General features: G+C 36.6%; 5 protein-coding genes and 1 pseudogene across 7 annotated transcripts; 2 read left to right on the forward strand and 4 right to left on the reverse strand.

Moving 5' to 3' along the window:
* The first annotated feature begins 617 nt into the window (after positions 1-617).
* Positions 618-1,010, forward strand: LOC123888623. Its single transcript, XM_045937716.1, has one exon. The coding sequence runs from the start codon at positions 618-620 to the stop codon at positions 1,008-1,010; it is 393 nt and encodes a 130-aa protein (XP_045793672.1).
* A 285-nt stretch (positions 1,011-1,295) lies between these two features.
* LOC123909354 (protein MAINTENANCE OF MERISTEMS-like) lies at positions 1,296-3,361 on the reverse strand. The gene is made up of 3 exons (XM_045960195.1): positions 3,304-3,361; positions 2,503-3,225; positions 1,296-2,406 (listed from the first exon to the last, which is right to left on the reverse strand). Exons 2-3 carry the CDS (start codon positions 3,199-3,201, stop codon positions 1,618-1,620), a joined length of 1,488 nt encoding a protein of 495 aa, XP_045816151.1. The 5' UTR covers positions 3,202-3,225; positions 3,304-3,361; the 3' UTR covers positions 1,296-1,617.
* Positions 3,362-4,227: 866 nt separating this feature from the next.
* Positions 4,228-4,620, reverse strand: LOC123888630. Its single transcript, XM_045937727.1, has one exon. It carries the CDS (start codon positions 4,618-4,620, stop codon positions 4,228-4,230), a length of 393 nt encoding a protein of 130 aa, XP_045793683.1.
* Positions 4,621-6,261: 1,641 nt separating this feature from the next.
* On the reverse strand, positions 6,262-9,913 carry LOC123888637 (PKS-NRPS hybrid synthetase cheA-like). The gene is made up of 3 exons (XM_045937741.1): positions 9,551-9,913; positions 7,403-9,222; positions 6,262-7,296 (listed from the first exon to the last, which is right to left on the reverse strand). Exons 1-3 carry the CDS (start codon positions 9,582-9,584, stop codon positions 6,262-6,264), a joined length of 2,889 nt encoding a protein of 962 aa, XP_045793697.1. The 5' UTR covers positions 9,585-9,913.
* A 1,765-nt stretch (positions 9,914-11,678) lies between these two features.
* Positions 11,679-14,673, forward strand: LOC123888643 (annotated as a pseudogene).
* LOC123918408 (60S ribosomal protein L22-2-like) lies at positions 12,831-17,595 on the reverse strand. 3 transcript variants are annotated; one of them, XM_045970463.1, is made up of 4 exons: positions 17,268-17,595; positions 14,570-16,454; positions 14,249-14,401; positions 12,831-13,224 (listed from the first exon to the last, which is right to left on the reverse strand). In XM_045970463.1, the coding sequence occupies exons 1-2, from the start codon at positions 17,498-17,500 to the stop codon at positions 16,310-16,312; spliced, it is 378 nt and encodes a 125-aa protein (XP_045826419.1). In that variant the 5' UTR covers positions 17,501-17,595; the 3' UTR covers positions 12,831-13,224; positions 14,249-14,401; positions 14,570-16,309. The 3 variants fall into 3 exon arrangements, with proteins under 3 accessions (XP_045826419.1, XP_045826407.1, XP_045826412.1); XM_045970451.1 differs by having other exon boundaries at positions 14,249-14,407; XM_045970456.1 differs by having other exon boundaries at positions 14,244-14,407.
* Between the last annotated feature and the right edge of the window lie 1,122 nt (positions 17,596-18,717).

Below are 18,717 nucleotides of genomic sequence, written 5' to 3' on the forward strand. Positions count from 1 at the left end.
AGTTGTTCTGCGTTGACCTGTCGAACAATTTGACGACTATTCAAGCTCTTAAACGCCAGATCGAAGTCATGTATCGCTTCAAATACGGCAGACAAATCAAAATAGAAAAAATTGCGTATTACGAATCGACAATCGATCTGGCCAGTGATAATGTCGGTGGATATGATGAGCAACCCCGAAAATACGAGTGGAAGGAGTTGAAAAATGATGACGATGTGAACGACATGTTCAATGGGGTAGAAGTTGATCCGAAGTATCCACGTTTGTATGCTACCTTAGTAGTTACAAACTGAAATTTGGTTACTCATGTTGTTGAATTCTCAGTTATGTTGTCGTTGCATTTTCGTTTACGTTATCGCTTATTTTTCAGTTATGTTGATGTGACCTTTTAATTAATGAATGCTTTTATGTTGCACGTTTTTTATGCTCCATCTAAATTTTCTAAACGCTCGCCAAACGAATCAACACCCACCTACCGCATTTAAGCCCACCTAACTCCGCTAACTACCAATCCACCTCATTAACGCTCACCTACCGCCATAATGTGCACCAAACCCATCTTTAAATTCACGTGTTTTGTTGAATTCAACACTCGACAGAAAAAAAATAACGGGAAAATGGATGTCTCACTCACACAACGAATGAGATCTACTCTTGCGGCAGTTTACTTCGGCGATGGAAAACCGCATTTGTTTCGAATCAATGACGGTGAAACGTTCGAAGGTCTGAAACAGCAGCTGTACCAACTGAATCGCACCGTCAACAACCCGAACGACAATAGAACGGTATCAAATCTCCTGTATCGAAAGCCATCAATTGGTTCTGACGGACGCGTTGCTTTCACTCGTATGGCTGTTGAAAACAACGATGATGTTGAAACTATGTTTTCAATCTTCGAGCAGTACTCCTCCACGGGACCTATCGAGCTAGATGCGACACTGACAAGATCAGTTGAAGCCATCCTTGCTTGTCTTGTTGGGCCGGAAGACCCAAATAGGCAAACTAAGTGATGCGACCGTGTTGTTATCGTTTTGTTATTTAATTTGCCTAAGTGTGTTTTCCTTTTCATCTTTGTTGTGATTTTTAGTTTGCCTAAGTGTGTTTCATTTTCTTGAAGTTATAATTAATACTATTTCGGTAAAAGCTTACCAAAGTTTTCCCAGATTTCGGTATTTAGGTACCGGAATTTTGACTCGGTCACTGGAAATAGGTAATTTCGGCAAAACTTTACCGAACTAGTAATTTCGGTAACTGCAACCCGAATATTACCCAGATTTCGGTAATATCCTCCCGAATTTTTGTCTGGCTCACTGTTTTAGTATGTTTCGGCAAAGTTTTACCGAAATATATCTTTTCCCAACAAATGACTTTAAACTATGTATCACCCGTGGGATCATATCCACGCGAAATCACCTGTTCGGATATAATCGTATTTCAAATGAAATTCATACATTCCAATCCAAATCCAATAAAAAAACAAATTAAATGGAAACCGCATTCAATATAAATCCATGTTCATACATCCCAAGCAAAACGAAATTATACGGACAAGTTGTTCCATTGTACACGGCAGGATTTAAAAAAAAATAAAACATAGCGAAAACAAAAAATAAAAAACTACAAGCTGCTTGTTCCGGCATCTTCAGTTGTTGTCTTCTTCTTCTTCTTCCTCTTCTTTGTTCCTTCACCCGAGTCTCTTTTCCTCTTCCGTCGCACCAAATATGCATCTACAGGCTCCAAATCAGTGTAGGCTTTTTCAATAACCACCAAAGCATCGGCCAAATTGAGTTGACCATCGAGCGCTTTCCTCAAATCCGCTCGAACCTTCTTAGTCACTTCAGACACGTCGCATTCACCACTCACGTTGTCCTCCTCAAGGTTAGCATGTGTTGGTGGATCCGCTTCAACCGGTGGCAATATCTTCGGATGAGAAACACGGTATAACCATGGAATGTATCCGGGTACGGTATCAAATGCACGCACAACTTTTGGTCCTCGCATCTCCTCTGTCACATAGTTGGCAGTCAGGTAGGAAGCAAATGCATCAGCAATCGTAAACCGATTCATACCAGCCTTTGCAGATACATCAGGGTGCCTAGGGATAGACTGGACATGTCCAAATTGTCGGAGGACACGTTCTGGCAAGTGTGGATTGATAATAGCACTTCCACACATAATCCAACCAGTGTACCAACTGATATCTTGAAAGGGTCTGGTTTGCCGGTGCTCCTCATATGGGCAAAACACCACTTCATCCATGCGCATTGTATCCAATGCGGACCTATGCTGCCCTGGAAATTTTGGTCCTTTTAAAGGCAAAAATCTTGCCGCATAGGGATTGTCGTGGGTGTATCTCTCATCAACAAAACGTCCACCAAAAGTTTTGAAATGCGCCATAATCCAGGCCTATTGAAAACACATGATATGGGTAAGCAAAATATTTAATTATAACAACCGACATTCAGTTAAAAGGCAAAACGCATTTTGAGTTTGTATGTATACCTGAAATAGACAGTTATAACCACCATGATTTCCACATCTCGGGCGGCTTGCAGCATCCAAGTAGTTGTACAGATATGCCAGCCCAGAAGCACCCCAATTCCACGTGTTAACTAAACTGAGGTCTCGCAAGTAGGTAAGAAAAATGACGTCCACGTACTGCATACTTTTGTTGGTGAAAATGGTTGCACCGATCAAGTAGAGCAAATAGCATCTAATGGTGCATTCCCTGAGGAATTCCACATCTTCAGCAGGCTTCTTTAACCTTTCAGCTTTCAAGGCATCCTTCAAATTATCGAGATACAAATCCTTCAACGCCTTAAACCCTATATGTGCTCCTTTCATTTTTTGAAACTCTTTCTTGCACTTACTAATAGGGAAGTTCAGATACTCTACGCACATCTCTTCACCATCTTCCTTTGTACATGACGTTCCGTTGTGGTCGAGCATTTTTCCGGTAATCGGAATATGAAGCAATGAGGACACGTCGTCCAAGGTTATAGTCATCTCACCAATAGGAAGATGGAAAGTTCCGGTCTCAGGATGCCATCGCTCTGCAAATGCCGTCAACAGACCCCAATCGGTGTGATTGTAATTTGTCCGCCGCAGAGTTTCGAGTCCGGACGCATTAACGACATTCCAAAACCACGAGTACTCTTTCGGACATATCTTGAAATTGTTGATTTTTTTCCCGTTGTTCATTACCCTCAAATACCGGGATTGGAGCTGCAAAACATTACACTTCATTACACTTCATAACAATCGACATCGAAAATAAATAGTGTTATATGAATCGTAACTTACCTCTCCTTTCCACAACGGTACAGCAACATGTTTTCCAAATCCCGGCAACAAAGACAAGTCAGACGGATTTGAGCGGATTTGAATGCGACGTGTCTGAAGTGACTAAGAAGGTTCGAGCGGATTTGAGGAAAGCGCTCGATGGTCAACTCAATTTGGCCGATGCTTTGGTGGTTATTGAAAAAGCCTACACTGATTTGGAGCCTGTAGATGCATATTTGGTGCGACGGAAGAGGAAAAGAGACTCGGGTGAAGGAACAAAGAAGAGGAAGAAGAAGAAGAAGACAACAACTGAAGATGCCGGAACAAGCAGCTTGTAGTTTTTTATTTTTTGTTTTCGCTATGTTTTATTTTTTTTTAAATCCTGCCGTGTACAATGGAACAACTTGTCCGTATAATTTCGTTTTGCTTGGGATGTATGAACATGGATTTATATTGAATGCGGTTTCCATTTAATTTGTTTTTTTATTGGATTTGGATTGGAATGTATGAATTTCATTTGAAATACGATTATATCCGAACAGGTGATTTCGCGTGGATATGATCCCACGGGTGATACATAGTTTAAAGTCATTTGTTGGGAAAAGATATATTTCGGTAAAACTTTGCCGAAACATACTAAAACAGTGAGCCAGACAAAAATTCGGGAGGATATTACCGAAATCTGGGTAATATTCGGGTTGCAGTTACCGAAATTACTAGTTCGGTAAAGTTTTGCCGAAATTACCTATTTCCAGTGACCGAGTCAAAATTCCGGTACCTAAATACCGAAATCTGGGAAAACTTTGGTAAGCTTTTACCGAAATAGTATTAATTATAACTTCAAGAAAATGAAACACACTTAGGCAAACTAAAAATCACAACAAAGATGAAAAGGAAAACACACTTAGGCAAATTAAATAACAAAACGATAACAACACGGTCGCATCACTTAGTTTGCCTATTTGGGTCTTCCGGCCCAACAAGACAAGCAAGGATGGCTTCAACTGATCTTGTCAGTGTCGCATCTAGCTCGATAGGTCCCGTGGAGGAGTACTGCTCGAAGATTGAAAACATAGTTTCAACATCATCGTTGTTTTCAACAGCCATACGAGTGAAAGCAACGCGTCCGTCAGAACCAATTGATGGCTTTCGATACAGGAGATTTGATACCGTTCTATTGTCGTTCGGGTTGTTGACGGTGCGATTCAGTTGGTACAGCTGCTGTTTCAGACCTTCGAACGTTTCACCGTCATTGATTCGAAACAAATGCGGTTTTCCATCGCCGAAGTAAACTGCCGCAAGAGTAGATCTCATTCGTTGTGTGAGTGAGACATCCATTTTCCCGTTATTTTTTTTCTGTCGAGTGTTGAATTCAACAAAACACGTGAATTTAAAGATGGGTTTGGTGCACATTATGGCGGTAGGTGAGCGTTAATGAGGTGGATTGGTAGTTAGCGGAGTTAGGTGGGCTTAAATGCGGTAGGTGGGTGTTGATTCGTTTGGCGAGCGTTTAGAAAATTTAGATGGAGCATAAAAAACGTGCAACATAAAAGCATTCATTAATTAAAAGGTCACATCAACATAACTGAAAAATAAGCGATAACGTAAACGAAAATGCAACGACAACATAACTGAGAATTCAACAACATGAGTAACCAAATTTCAGTTTGTAACTACTAAGGTAGCATACAAACGTGGATACTTCGGATCAACTTCTACCCCATTGAACATGTCGTTCACATCGTCATCATTTTTCAACTCCTTCCACTCGTATTTTCGGGGTTGCTCATCATATCCACCGACATTATCACTGGCCAGATCGATTGTCGATTCGTAATACGCAATTTTTTCTATTTTGATTTGTCTGCCGTATTTGAAGCGATACATGACTTCGATCTGGCGTTTAAGAGCTTGAATAGTCGTCAAATTGTTCGACAGGTCAACGCAGAACAACTCGTTGTTACCGCGAAACTTAACTGAAAATGCATGAGATGTCGCCCTATTGTTATTAACAGACCGATTTGAAGCACTCATTTTGTGAAATTGTTCAAACGTGTTTTTCACAACTATACACATACGGCGGTTTTATACTACATTCAATCTAATTACGGCCACATAATTTCGTCGGTGTAATTTTAACCACAACTAAATGTCGGTGTAATCTTGACCACAAAAAAAAAAAATTAAATAAAAATAAAAATTGTCGGTCCAATCTCAACCACAAAAAGTGTCGGTGTAATCTCAAATATAAATTATTTGACGGGTTCGTATCGATTAAGTTATTTATATGATTTTTAACAAGTTTTCAGGCATATGCTTACATCTTTTCTACCCCCCAGTTTTCTTTTATACCCCCAGTAAACAGTTGTAAATTTAAACACATTTCGGTTCGCATTCCCCGAAGTTTATGAGTTCGGTTAATATTCACCGAAGTTGACTGTCATACCCCCTTATTTCGGTACCAAGCTACCGAAAATTTCAGTGGTTCACTGGAATATGTAGGATTCGGCAGATGTGTACCGAAATTATAGTTCGGTACCTATTTGCCGAAATAACAGCATACTTCGGTACCAATCTACCGAAAACTTCGGTTGTTCACTGGAAATAGGCTGGTTCGGCAGATATTTACCGAAATCTGGGTAAATTCCGGTACATAGTTACCGAAATATATTTTCATGACAACCAATGATATTGTAACTCACGACCTTCCATGGAATGACATCCACGCGAAATCCACTGTTAATGCTGTTCATCCAGACACATTCATATTGGAAAAATTATTCATACAATTACACAACATCAAGATTACTTCAACCAATATCATTATATTGACACAAACAATTACACAACACCAAATCACTTCAATATATTTCATTACAAAATGGATGTCATTACATCTCGATTCATATCATTACAAAATGGATGTTCTTTACATCAAAATATATAACAACGTAAAATACATTAAAATAGGCCAAATGATCAGTCAATCACCAACGGAGTTTCTCTACTGCCTGCACCAACTATTTGGATGGGGACAACGTTCTCGGTGCTCATCATCTCCTCGAACCTATGTTGCGCAGCTATGAATGAATCTTCCCAACCCAAACTTTGTTTAGCACAATATTGCTTCCACGACTTGTTTGATTTGGGTATCGGACACCCAACTTTAAGCTTTACCAAAACATAGTGATCCGGTAACGCGCCAAGGCAAATAACCCTTGAAGACGGGTTTGGTGACGGAATGGAACGCAATGGGAAAAAAGTTTCACAAGGCCCATTTTGAAGTATGGAGAGCTGAACAACTACTCTATCCAATATGGTGGCCACGATATGTCCCATATCCGGCAACGTGAACCATTTATCCATCGGTGCAACACTATTCCTAATACTAGTACGTTGTCTCGTCCTCGGGGGTGGGAGTAGTGCATCACAGATATATTGGTAACGCTCCTCGCAACCAAATATAGCAACATACATATCCTTATTCAATCGCAACTCCCTGCTCATGTTGCACCGTATCAGTTCAAAATCATCTTCGTTGCCTCTCTGAGCCAATGCAACGGCACGGTAACCACAATAGCCGTCGCCGTCCACGTTGATGATATCTTCAATGAAGGGATGCATGAATTTTGGCATGTGGTTAATTCCAAAAATTTTAGATGATGAGGTTAGTGGCAATGGGTTGGACACAGTGAGCGGAGCTTCAGACACCGTAGGCATAGGGTTTGATGCGGTAGGTTGTGATGATGATGGCCTTGAGTGGGACGGAATTGACGGAGACGGCTTTGACGATTGCGACGCTTGTGTCTCCGTGAAATATTCTTCAACATGCTCCCATCGAGACTTATCTCTGCTGGTGGATCTTGTTCCACGGACCACCTTTTTCTTTTTAGCCCCTTTTGATTTTACATTTGTGGTCGGAGGCTCCACATCGGTGGTTGTAGGATACGCAATCTTGCGGAGTTGATCTCGGATCTCATTTTTCATGCTTACATCAGCTGTCCTCAATCGTTCCTAAAACAAACAAAAAAAAAAAAATATGCCATTAAAAATTAAAAACCAACGCATAATGATCGTAAAATCGTAAAATAAGTGTATTATGCCTTTAATAAACACGCACCTGAATTGCTTGCCACTCTGCCGTGCACGCATAATCGTCCTCGACGTCGCCACCAACTTCTTCATCTTGGAAACAAATTATCTTCCAATGTTTGTAAACCTCATCGAGTCTAATAGGCCTATTGTGGTGCAGTTTCTTGGCAATCAAACACGCACATGGCAGCCCGTAGTTAGTCCTCATCAGACAACCACACTTCATGCTATCCATACCAGTAAACTCGACTCTTTTTGATTCAGTGTGGATGTATCTCATTGCACGTCTAGAGACTTTAAACATCAAAGTCGAGTAAAGTGTTTTCTTCCGGTATGTGTGTCCATACACAGACATGTTCTGGCCAAATTCAGTTTGCACTTGGGTGAATTGATTGCCTAACATTCTGTGAATCGATTCCCAACCCTTCACCAAATCACCGAGACCGTCGGTCAAGTAACTTTTCAAAACACCGTGTGCGCTTTCAGCTCTATTTGTCGTATTGTTGCCCATGTGCATATACTTGTCCACCCATGCACTCACGAGCTTCTCTTTGTCGGTGTCCAAAATTGTCTCTTCAACGTACCGAACAAATTTTGGCCACCTCTCACATAACTTCCTAAAAGCCATAACATTTTCAGTATACTCAGCCTCAGTAGACGAATCTAACACATCCTCGAACGCCAAACAGACTCTTTCCCTCATGTCCGCCGCCTTGACCTTTTCCCCATCCCTCACCTTGACCAGCTCGGCTGCCTTGGTCCTCACATTCTTCTTAACATGGAACCGACAAACCAACGCCGCCGCTTCTGGAAACACAGCCGGAATAGCATTCATCAAAGCTAAATCTCGATCCGTCAAGATAACCTTCGGCAAATTTGTCTCACGCCTTAACAAACAACGTAGTTGTTGCAGAGCCCATATAAAGTTGTCTTCCTTTTCGTTACTGAGCCAGGCAAAAGCAACGTTGAATGTCTTCTCGGTCGAAGTGTATCCGACTATTTCAAACAGCGGCATTTTGTACTTGCTGGTTTTGTATGTGGAGTCCATCATCAGCACAGTATGAAAAGAGTTCAATAAAGTTATGGACCTCGGATGTGCAAAGAATATATCTTGAAGATGTTCTACTCCATTTTCAACAACCGTCCGATACTTGTAGTAGTACTTGTTATCATCAAGCTTCTTGCATAAGTGTTGCATCTCAGTCATGGACGCCCTCATTTTAACTCTGTACCTATGACGAGCGTTGTACACTTGCTTTGCAGAGGTCTTGTTTTCCGGATCTCTCTCCTTTAATGTGGACAATATGTTTTTTGGAGCCACCGCATTCCTTGTCATCTCGTCCATAAAATCCTTCTCTTGTGGTTTCAAACGCCCCGCCACGAGATGCCCTTCAAGCCCTTTGTCCAACTCGTGGTTATGCATACCGTTGACAACAGTCAAACGCCATAGTTTTGTTGCCTTGTTGTAATACCCACGGAGTCGGAAAGGACATTCGCATTTTCTTGTTCCGGAGGTATCGGATTTCAACTTCTTCTTGGCTGGAACATACTTCCCACTACGTTCACACTCTAACACCAATTGAGCCTTTCTCTTCTCGCCCGAATCGGATCGCCTAACTATAATTGCGAACCTTAAACTTTGCGACACGCTTCGAGCCCATTTGATCAACTCATCTCTGTCGTTCTCTTCCCTATCAGTCGCAAAATGAGACGATGTGTCAATTTCTATCGGCTGCGGCACATTAGGAGGACTTCTTGGTTGACCAGCTGGAACAATGCCCGTTGCAAAAAGGCCAAGCACAACAGGTCGCCTAACTTCGACAACTTCGTTAATTTCGCCTTCCGTAACTACAGCATACGCAAATGAAAAAACAATCAATCAACCACACATAATATTTACAATCCTATTACAACACTAATTAAACACATAGGACACTATGAAGTCAATATGAAGCCAAAATAAAGCCAAGTCAATATGAAGTACAGTTTATAAGTCAATATAAAGTCAAGTCAAGCCAAGCCTAAGCCTAACGCAGAGGATCAACATTTCGGTTCGTATAAACCGAAGGTCACATAACCTGACTTCGGTTTATATTCCCCGAAGGAATACTGTCAGAAACCTTGCGAGAACAGAGTCTATGATAGCAAGAAAAAACGAATTTAAATCGGTGGTTACCTGAGTTTTGTGCTTTGGTGCGTGTTGAATCCATTAGATGATGCTTCAATCTCGATTTCAAGCCTCAAATGCGTCAAAAGTTGATCTTCTTTCCGTAAGATTTTCAAATTCTCGTTTTGTGAATAATAAGAACTGACAGCAGAGTATTTATATATAGAAACACTTCGGTTAACATTAACCGAAGTAATTCAGCGAGTGGTTTATATAAACCGAAGTCCATGGCCTGCGGTTCGTAAAAACCGAAGTCCATGGCCTGCGGTTCGTAAAAACCGAAGTCTCTTGACAAAATTTTTTTATACCGCAAAGGGCAAAATGGGATTTTCGGGGGGTATAAAAGAAATGGGGGGGGTCGGGAGAGAAAACTTCTTATTTGCGTTACATAAACCTGAGTATGATTTGGGCCGTCAAATATTATATCTACGAGCCCAAAGCCCATTCTCAAGGAAAAATCATAGACCAATGTTTTCTACACCCGACACGTGAAGTCTTAGAACAATTCAATTTAGAGCATGCAAATTCCGCTCCTTCTATGAGTGGGAGGTGCAAGTGAGTGCAACCGATCCTGTGCTGGAGATGATAACGATATGTGGGCTGCAGGTTGTGGGTATGTTCCATGTCTGTCGTCTCTTCTTTTTTTTTTTCTCCCCTTTGTTAGATATCTTGGTTCAGGTTTTTATAGTCCAATGTTTGACGTTAGTTTTTGAGAGTATAACACATCCTTAATTTTCTTCTTTTGTCTGTTTATTTGGTTTGTACTGCTATTTTTTCATTTTATATATAAAAATGCATTTTTCAAAAACACATTTTGTTGTTCTTTAAGTTGTATAATTGTATGCGTAAAAAAAAAGTTATATAATTGTACTATAATAATATTCAAGTATTTTTTTATCACACATAAGTCATCTAAGTACTTTAGAGGAATAATAGATGCATAGTTCGAAAGATATTTAGCCGTCTAATGTACAAAAATCTCAGAGAGAAATTATCTTGAACTTATTCTCTCTCTAACACAATATTTGCAACATATTATTTAACCTAATTTTGAAATAGACAAGAGAGGTTCATATATAGAAGATAAGGGATACACGTAGGATAAGTGGTCAACATTGTTCATGTCACGTCACTAATATAACAAACAAATGTATGCTTGTAAAATGTGTATGGAATGTGGAGTAACGATTTATCCATAATCTTTCTTAAATTAATTACCCGTGGCGGAGTTAGGATCCTGGACCAGGGGTGCAGGCCATTTAATTTTAATAAATAATAATTATTTTATTTTTAAATTAATTATTATTATATATTACAAAAATTATATGTAATCTAACATCATAAGTGTAGAATTATAAAAAAAAAAAGTGTAGACAAAATCAGACGAAGTAATTTTAGTGTATTGGTATACTAATACTTTTTTTGAATAAAGTAATTGTATAATACTATTTCTTATAAAAATAATATATATATATATATATATATATATATATATATATATATATATATATATATATATATATATATATATGAGTTAGGATCCGTTGACACCAGGTGTCAAACTAAATTTTGACACCAAATCTAATCCGTCAATTACAATTAATCCGATGGCTATGTTTATTCATTTAATTTGTGCACATGTTCCTGACTCTTGCTAACAACTCCCTAACTTTATTTTTTTTGCGCTACGCATTCATCGTGCCCTCTGTTTCAACATGTGTTTGACAAAATCCACACTTGTATGATTCTAGGCCTTTCTCAATCTGTGTTATTTAGTCAGGTGCTTTCTCTTTCCAATTTTTTAGTGATGCAATGGCAAAATATTGGAAAATTATGTGATAATTCACGAATTTCATGAGTCATGACTGCGATGCAAATGCAATACTCTATTCACCGATTTTGTTTCTAGGTTCATGAATTTCATTCAGGTGCTTTATCTTTTTCTTTTTTTTTTTTTTGAATTGTGGGTTTTATTGTGTTTAAACGATAAAGAGACGTGCATTAGGTGTTAGGATTATGATCACCGATTCACCGATTAAGATGAACATTTGGATCAAACAAAAAAAAATCCAATCGCTGCAGTTGTTCAAAAAAAAAAACAACCAATCGCTGCAGATAAATTGAAAAGTTTAGTTAAATGCTGGGATGTTCTTCAACGCTGTTGCAGAGTACTAATGAGAGGTACCGAGAAGATCACATGAGCTGATTTATAAAATAAACAAGGACCGTCAGATTAATTGAAATGGACAGATAAGATTTGGTGTTAAAGTTTAATTTGACACCTAGTGTCAATGGATCCTGACTATATATATATATATATATATATATATATATAACAAAACTTTGAGATTATTAGAGTCAAAGAAGATAAAAAAAATATTTAAAATTGGGTGAAAATTTACTGACCAAATAATATGATTATAAACTCAACTGAAATTGGGCTAGATTGGAATCGGGTCATATATAATGAAAAGCCCAAGCCAGAATGGTATAGGAAACCTAAATAATATACCGTTGTCTCTATCCTTTTAAACAAAGTGGCCGCCACACTCTGCTTCCTTCTTTTCTCTTTATTTCCTCTGCTCTTTGTCTACATCTCCATCATCTTCATCATCTCTGCAACTATGTTTACTAAAGCATCATCTTTATTTCTTTTCTTCTTTTCTTTTGTTCTCGTGATTCTCTTAGGTCAGGGTGCAACATCAAAATTTCAGGGTGTGCAAGATGCAAAAAATATAAGATTATACGTGTAGTTCCCAGAAGTTCAGGGTGTGCAGTTGCACACCCTCGGATACATGTGGCTCCGCCCCTATTAATTACCATCTGCGTGAGACCAAAAAACTTAAATAGCTCACTTGATAAAGTTAAACAACTTAAATTTTATCATATTTGATTAAAATTTAATAGTAAAATTTATTAATTCAACGATAGAAACTAATTTATGTGTGGTGCAAGACTTATTTTGTCCACCATAGAAGTGATAGAACTAACTTCATTTATTTATAGGTCAATTCTAATGTGCACAAATGATTTAGGTCTTGTAAAGTTAAAGAACTTAAATTTTATCATACTTGATTAAAATTTAATAGTGAAATTTATTAATTCAACGATAGAAACTAATTTATGTGTGGTGCAAGACTTATCTTGTCCATCATAGAAGTGATAGAACTAACCTCATTTATTTATAAGTCAATTCTAATGTGCACAAGTGATTTAGGTCTTGTACCATGCACAATGTTTTCGCTTTGAAACTAACATACTTGTGTCACATAGAGATAGAACGAAAGCATATTAAGAAAGGCTTTAATACATACCATACCATACCCACCAAATATATACACACACATAGTTAGATTAGTCTACCCCTTACAAGTTCTTATTTAAATTGACGAAGCATGCAAAGACGCATGAAAACTATATATAACACGACCTCTATTTATATATACATATCGATATCTCTCACACACACAAACAAAAGTGCATTGGATACATAGCCAAAGTATAAGGAAAACAAATACCACACCGCCACCATTGAAGATCATGCACGCAAATTGCAAGTGCTCATCGATTCATTTATCACACATCGAAAGGAGAAGAAGGGCTTGGTCTGTTTTGGCCTGTCTTGCCCTTCTCAAACGCATCTGTTGTTGACCTTCTTCTAAAACGAAAGGGTTCTCTACCTCCTATACATACATAGGTACAATACATCAGACATGTTGCATATTGATTTCAACAAAATACTTGAATTTTATCTCCATCTCTCTTTCATTTTTTACTTTCTACACTTTCCACATATTTTTAAGTTATACATACAGACAAAAATATACTCTCCCTACCTTGTTTACTTTTTAGATTCATTGAAAAATCAATATATCTAACCTTTATTTAAGCTAAATACATCAATTGTTCAATTAATGAATCTAGAAACTAATTTTTGTTTATAAATAAGATCGGAGAGAGTATATTTTACATCATATTTAATAATAAAATTTTGATGGGTCCAAACATAATAATTTCAATTAGAAAAAGTTGATGAGTAAATAAAATGTACTTAATTAGTTCGCTGTACGTCATAAGGAGATCATCACACATGTATTTTCATATGGTCCCCCACCATGTGTGATATATGTTTAATTAATTTCGGCTAAATATATTAATCTAAAGTTTAAAAATGATTAAATTAAATATACTATACGAGAAAACTCTAGATCATGAGGTTGTCCCTAAAAATAAAAATAAAGGGGCCTCTAGTATGGACCTAACTTTATTGATCATTTTTTTTAATGATCTTTATTGATAATTTTTAATAAAATGTTACCTATGTTTCCGTTTATTATTCTTACAAAATTCATATTCTTACTACATAAAAAATACCACTACATCCAATATTTTTTATAAGAAAAAGTTAATTTTTTAGATTTATTAATAATTTAATATAGACCAAATATTTATTGTTAGGAATTTAAAAAGCAAATTGTTTCCGTAACTTTTATTTTCTAAAAAGTCCAAAGGATTGAGCCAAATAATGTGCAGGGATATGGTTGAAAAAGAAGAAAAAAAAAATAGTATGAAGCCGTAAGGACATATTTACCCCTATACAAAAATACTATTGTTGAGCACATCCTCTCTCAGTCTCACTCAATCTCTGGAGTGATGAAATCACAGATCCCAAAAAGCCACTATCTGTATTGAGGTAGTATACCTTACCAGAAAAGGGGGAAACCGGAGGAGTAGAACCAGCGGGGGAAGCAGGAGCAGATTCACTCTGACTCTGGTACCCATTTGGTTTCAGGATCATTATACTACGTGTCACTTTCATTCCATCCTCTGCTGATGAATCACCACCGTAGGATCTCACATCTGCTCCTGATCATAGAATATCACAAATTCAATATAAATATATATATATATATATATATATATATATATATATATATATATATATATATATATATATATATATATCTTGCAAGTTGTAACAAAATATACATATAGATAATTAGATGATTCATTAAGTTGAACGCATACCACACTTGTCAGAGATAGATGGAGAAGGGAAGGTAGGGTGCTTTCGGAGTTTGCCGAGACCGTTCTCCGGCCTAGGTCCGGCGACGGTGTCATCCCACAAGTGATCAAGCAAGCTCATGTCATGAGAGTGAGTGAGTGATATGTTGGGAATATGGGAAGCGCAGTACTATATATGAGATACTATTTAACAGCTAGCACGTCATGGGTTTCAAAACTATATCTGGACCGTTGATTTCAATCCATGTGGACGTGGGATCTGGACTCTTCCAGAGATAAGGTTTGTTTGGTGTACATATGGGTCCCCCCAAGAATTTGGGTATGAGTATGGGATGGTCACGTGACACGTGTACGACAGAATAATGGACTATCATGTGACATTTCGTTTTCTTTTGAGGATGTGTTTAAGTTACAAAAATACCCATCACCATGAGAGACGAGTCATGAGTATGAGACTGTAACTGCTAATCCAAATCGGGAATGTAGCTTTTTTTTGAACCAATTCACTCATTTGTCTTTTGCGTCATTCAAGTATAAAGTTGACCCATTATATCTTTAAATTGGCCAAAATATCAAAAGCTAAATAACCAACTTTTGTAAAATTATGATAATATAAGTTGAACATGTCAAAGTGACACCATACAGTACATATTCTCAAACAAATTAAGTGTTTGTTCAAATGGGCAGAAAGTTTGCCAAAAATTAACACTTTAATTACTGTTTGCCAAATTAAGTGTTTGGCTTAAAAGGATCAACATATTAGCCATTAAATCTCAAATGCAGTAGAGCAGTAGAAACCATGGAACTATTTTCTGCTTCCCTGAAGAAGATTACAATATGGTATGGTGGACTACTTTTTAAACAATGCAGACTTGCAGCTGTTTCACACTTACTGAGTATAGCAGCTTTATAATGAGAAAGGCACTGGCTTGGAGTGTGAATGGCATGGAATATGCATAGTCTTGTGCTTGTTAAATAAACAAATCTTCTTGCCAACCTGCCATAGCTATTAGTAGTATTTGGAAGTGGGTTTCAAGTGGTCTTCGTAAACTTCCAATCCAGGTAACATAGGAGATGGAGAAGGTTTTGTAATCTTAGTCAATGAATACAGAAGCATAGCAATAGCTGTCTATTCCAGCCTACTAATTTCTGGTCTACTGTACATCTATCCAATAGAAGCTCCTAATAGAACATTTTCCATATACTGTGGTATGATTAACATGCAAGCATTTTTTTTGTGTAAAATATAAGAATGAATGTCTAAGATGAAATTGAAAGCATATCTAGACATTTTATATGGATTGTGTACATGGTGTTCTTCCATCCCTCACATAATTCACAAATATAACTCAAATAAGCAAGCTACTGCCTCCTTGGGACGGTGATCTGATCACTTCATGGCTCCAAACAATGCGGGAACAAATAATGGGAGCAACTAGCAAGTAAGGGAGAGGAACTGGAATTTGAAATCACGTGAAAATAATGTGAAAATAATACGAGAGAATCAACGAAAGTGTTATCGCAAAAGAATTGTAATCACAGGTGATGCTTGATTGTATAATAGGTGAACTCTATTTTCATTCCAACAAAAGTGGCACCACAACTCTTAATTGAACAAAATTGTTAAATTGCAACTACTGTGCAACCAAAGCAATATGTGTCGAACAGTACTTTAACCAAAACAGAAGCTAACATTAGAAAAGGGTTTAACATGGTTCTAAAATGAATAAGCTGAACATACAATTAATCTTCTTCCTCTCCTTCATTTTCAGCAATGTTGAAGTACCTCAATTCGTAAACATTTCTGTCTTTGTTAGAAGCAATCACTCTGAGCCAGTCACGTACATTGTGTTTCTTCAAATACTTCTTAGTTAAGTACTTGAGATACCTGGAACAACATTGAGATGTTCAAAAATGCACATAAGCTCCTTCAATTTGCAAATAATATCATGCACAAAGCACTGCTTCCATAAATTGAAAATATAATGGTTTAAAACCACAACAAATTTTTAATGGCATGACATCTAAATAGGAACAATTACAATCAACCTAAACCATTTGAAACGGGATAAAAAACCGAGAAAATACAGACATCTTCCATTTGCAAGAGAATATACATCATAAAATTCAGACCGAAAAATGACTGGAAAAATGTCAATAACATGCAAAAGTTGTTGTTCTTGCTCACTCTTAAAATATAATTACACGAGATTATATATTTAGGGGCCGTTTGGATTGGCTTATTTTTGAGGTTATGTGGAACAACTTATGCAAATAAGTAAGCTTTTATGTATTATTATAAGTTTTTCAAGGTAGTTTTTCAAATGGGCCCTTGATGATTCAAAAATTTACATAATACATGTCTAGTAAAAAGTATCAATTAGAGCTGTTGTGATAATAAAAGGTTACTGAACTCAATTCTTCTAAACCCAATTTCAAAATATCATTACCAAACACAAATGAATTATTTTAACCTCAACTTTTTTAACATCTATTCTTTCAAACATACATTCTACCAAAATCTAAAATGCTAAATTTGCAACTAACTACAACCCCAACTTAAAAAACTAGCACAAATCAAACAATTGAATTTCTACCTAAGAAAATAAAAATCTTCCAATAATCAAATGAAACAATAAACTCACAACATAACATAAAAAAAAAACTAAAATTAAATTAAAAAAAAAAGATAGAGAATAACCGTTTAGAGAAGTTGGTATCAGAAGTAACAGTGATCTTGCTCTTCTCACGTGAAACGGTAACAGCATCACCAAGAGCACCAGGTTTACCACCAACCTTAATCCTTTCTTGAAGAAACTTTTCGAGAGAGGCAATGTCCATGATTTTGTCTTCAACTGGTTTGGCACAATCAATGGTGAATGTTATCACTCCCTTCTTCTTCCCCTTGGAACCAGCTGCATCCAGACGACCCATTTTTTCCGCACCGAAAGGGAGCACTGGTAATGGACGGCGGTGGCAGAAATTAGGGTATAGATTTGCCTACAATTTATACGCTTACGTAAAACGCGCGTTTCATTTGGTATCTTCTTGTTTTCGATTATTTTTTAATTTTATTTTTTGGTAAGCGATTATTTTTTAATTGTTCCACTTTTTTTTTTTGTATTTGTTAAAAACAATTTTTTTCGTTTGCCATCACATGTTTAAGAGACCAAAACACTTACCACTTGGACCAATTCATTTTATTGTTTCGAAATGATCACTATCTTATGAGAAAATAACATTTTTCTTTGTGTATTACTAATTTATAACATTTTTTATATGATATTTAATTTAAGTAGTATTTCAACTTATAACACATAGTTTTGAGAAGAAATAACAAGTTATTCAAAATTCACACACGAAGAGGTTGAAGTTCGAATTCCAATTAATGTATATTGTTAAGATTTTGATAAAATGGAGAAGTTGAATGATAAGAGCTTAGAAGGCTTGAAAGAGAGTAGAAATTGTAACATTTTATTTTGATAAAAGATAATAAAAATAGAGTAATTTGAGGTTTAACTAACTTTTTTTTGAACGGCAAAGAATTAGTAATATCTATTCTATTATCTATTATCTATTATTATTACTAGGGGTAAACCCGTGCGTTGCACGGGTTCGATTAAAATATATAACTAAAATAATTTTATAAATGAAAAATAATAATTGTGATAAGTTTAATCACACATAATTAAAACATAATTAATTTAAAATATGATCATGTTTAATATTAGTATATGTATATAAAAAAAAAGTTGTTTAGAAATATTAGATTTTATTTATTTATATCATAGTTTTGTTTATATTTTAATGTAATAGATCTCTTATAATATTTTATAAATTTGAAGGGATACATCATATTTTATTTTAATTGTGTGCTCCTATAAGAACTTAGGTTTTCTTTATATGAATGACAACTTTACAGTCATATGTCACTTTGCTTTTTATTTTTTTATGTCTCCGTTATTGTATTTTCAATAACAGTTGGAGGCATGCGTACATACATACTTTTTTTTATCACGTGATCTCGTTTTTTGAAAATTACGAATCAAATAACGTAACCGGCCGTTTACTCCCTTATATGCAATTTAAGGCACCAAATAGCTTTTCTACTTACTTCTCTTTCGGTCTTTTGAAGTTTCTCCTCACATATT

Source organism: Trifolium pratense, linkage group LG1, assembly GCF_020283565.1.
Source record: "Trifolium pratense cultivar HEN17-A07 linkage group LG1, ARS_RC_1.1, whole genome shotgun sequence".
NCBI lineage: Eukaryota > Viridiplantae > Streptophyta > Magnoliopsida > Fabales > Fabaceae > Trifolium > Trifolium pratense.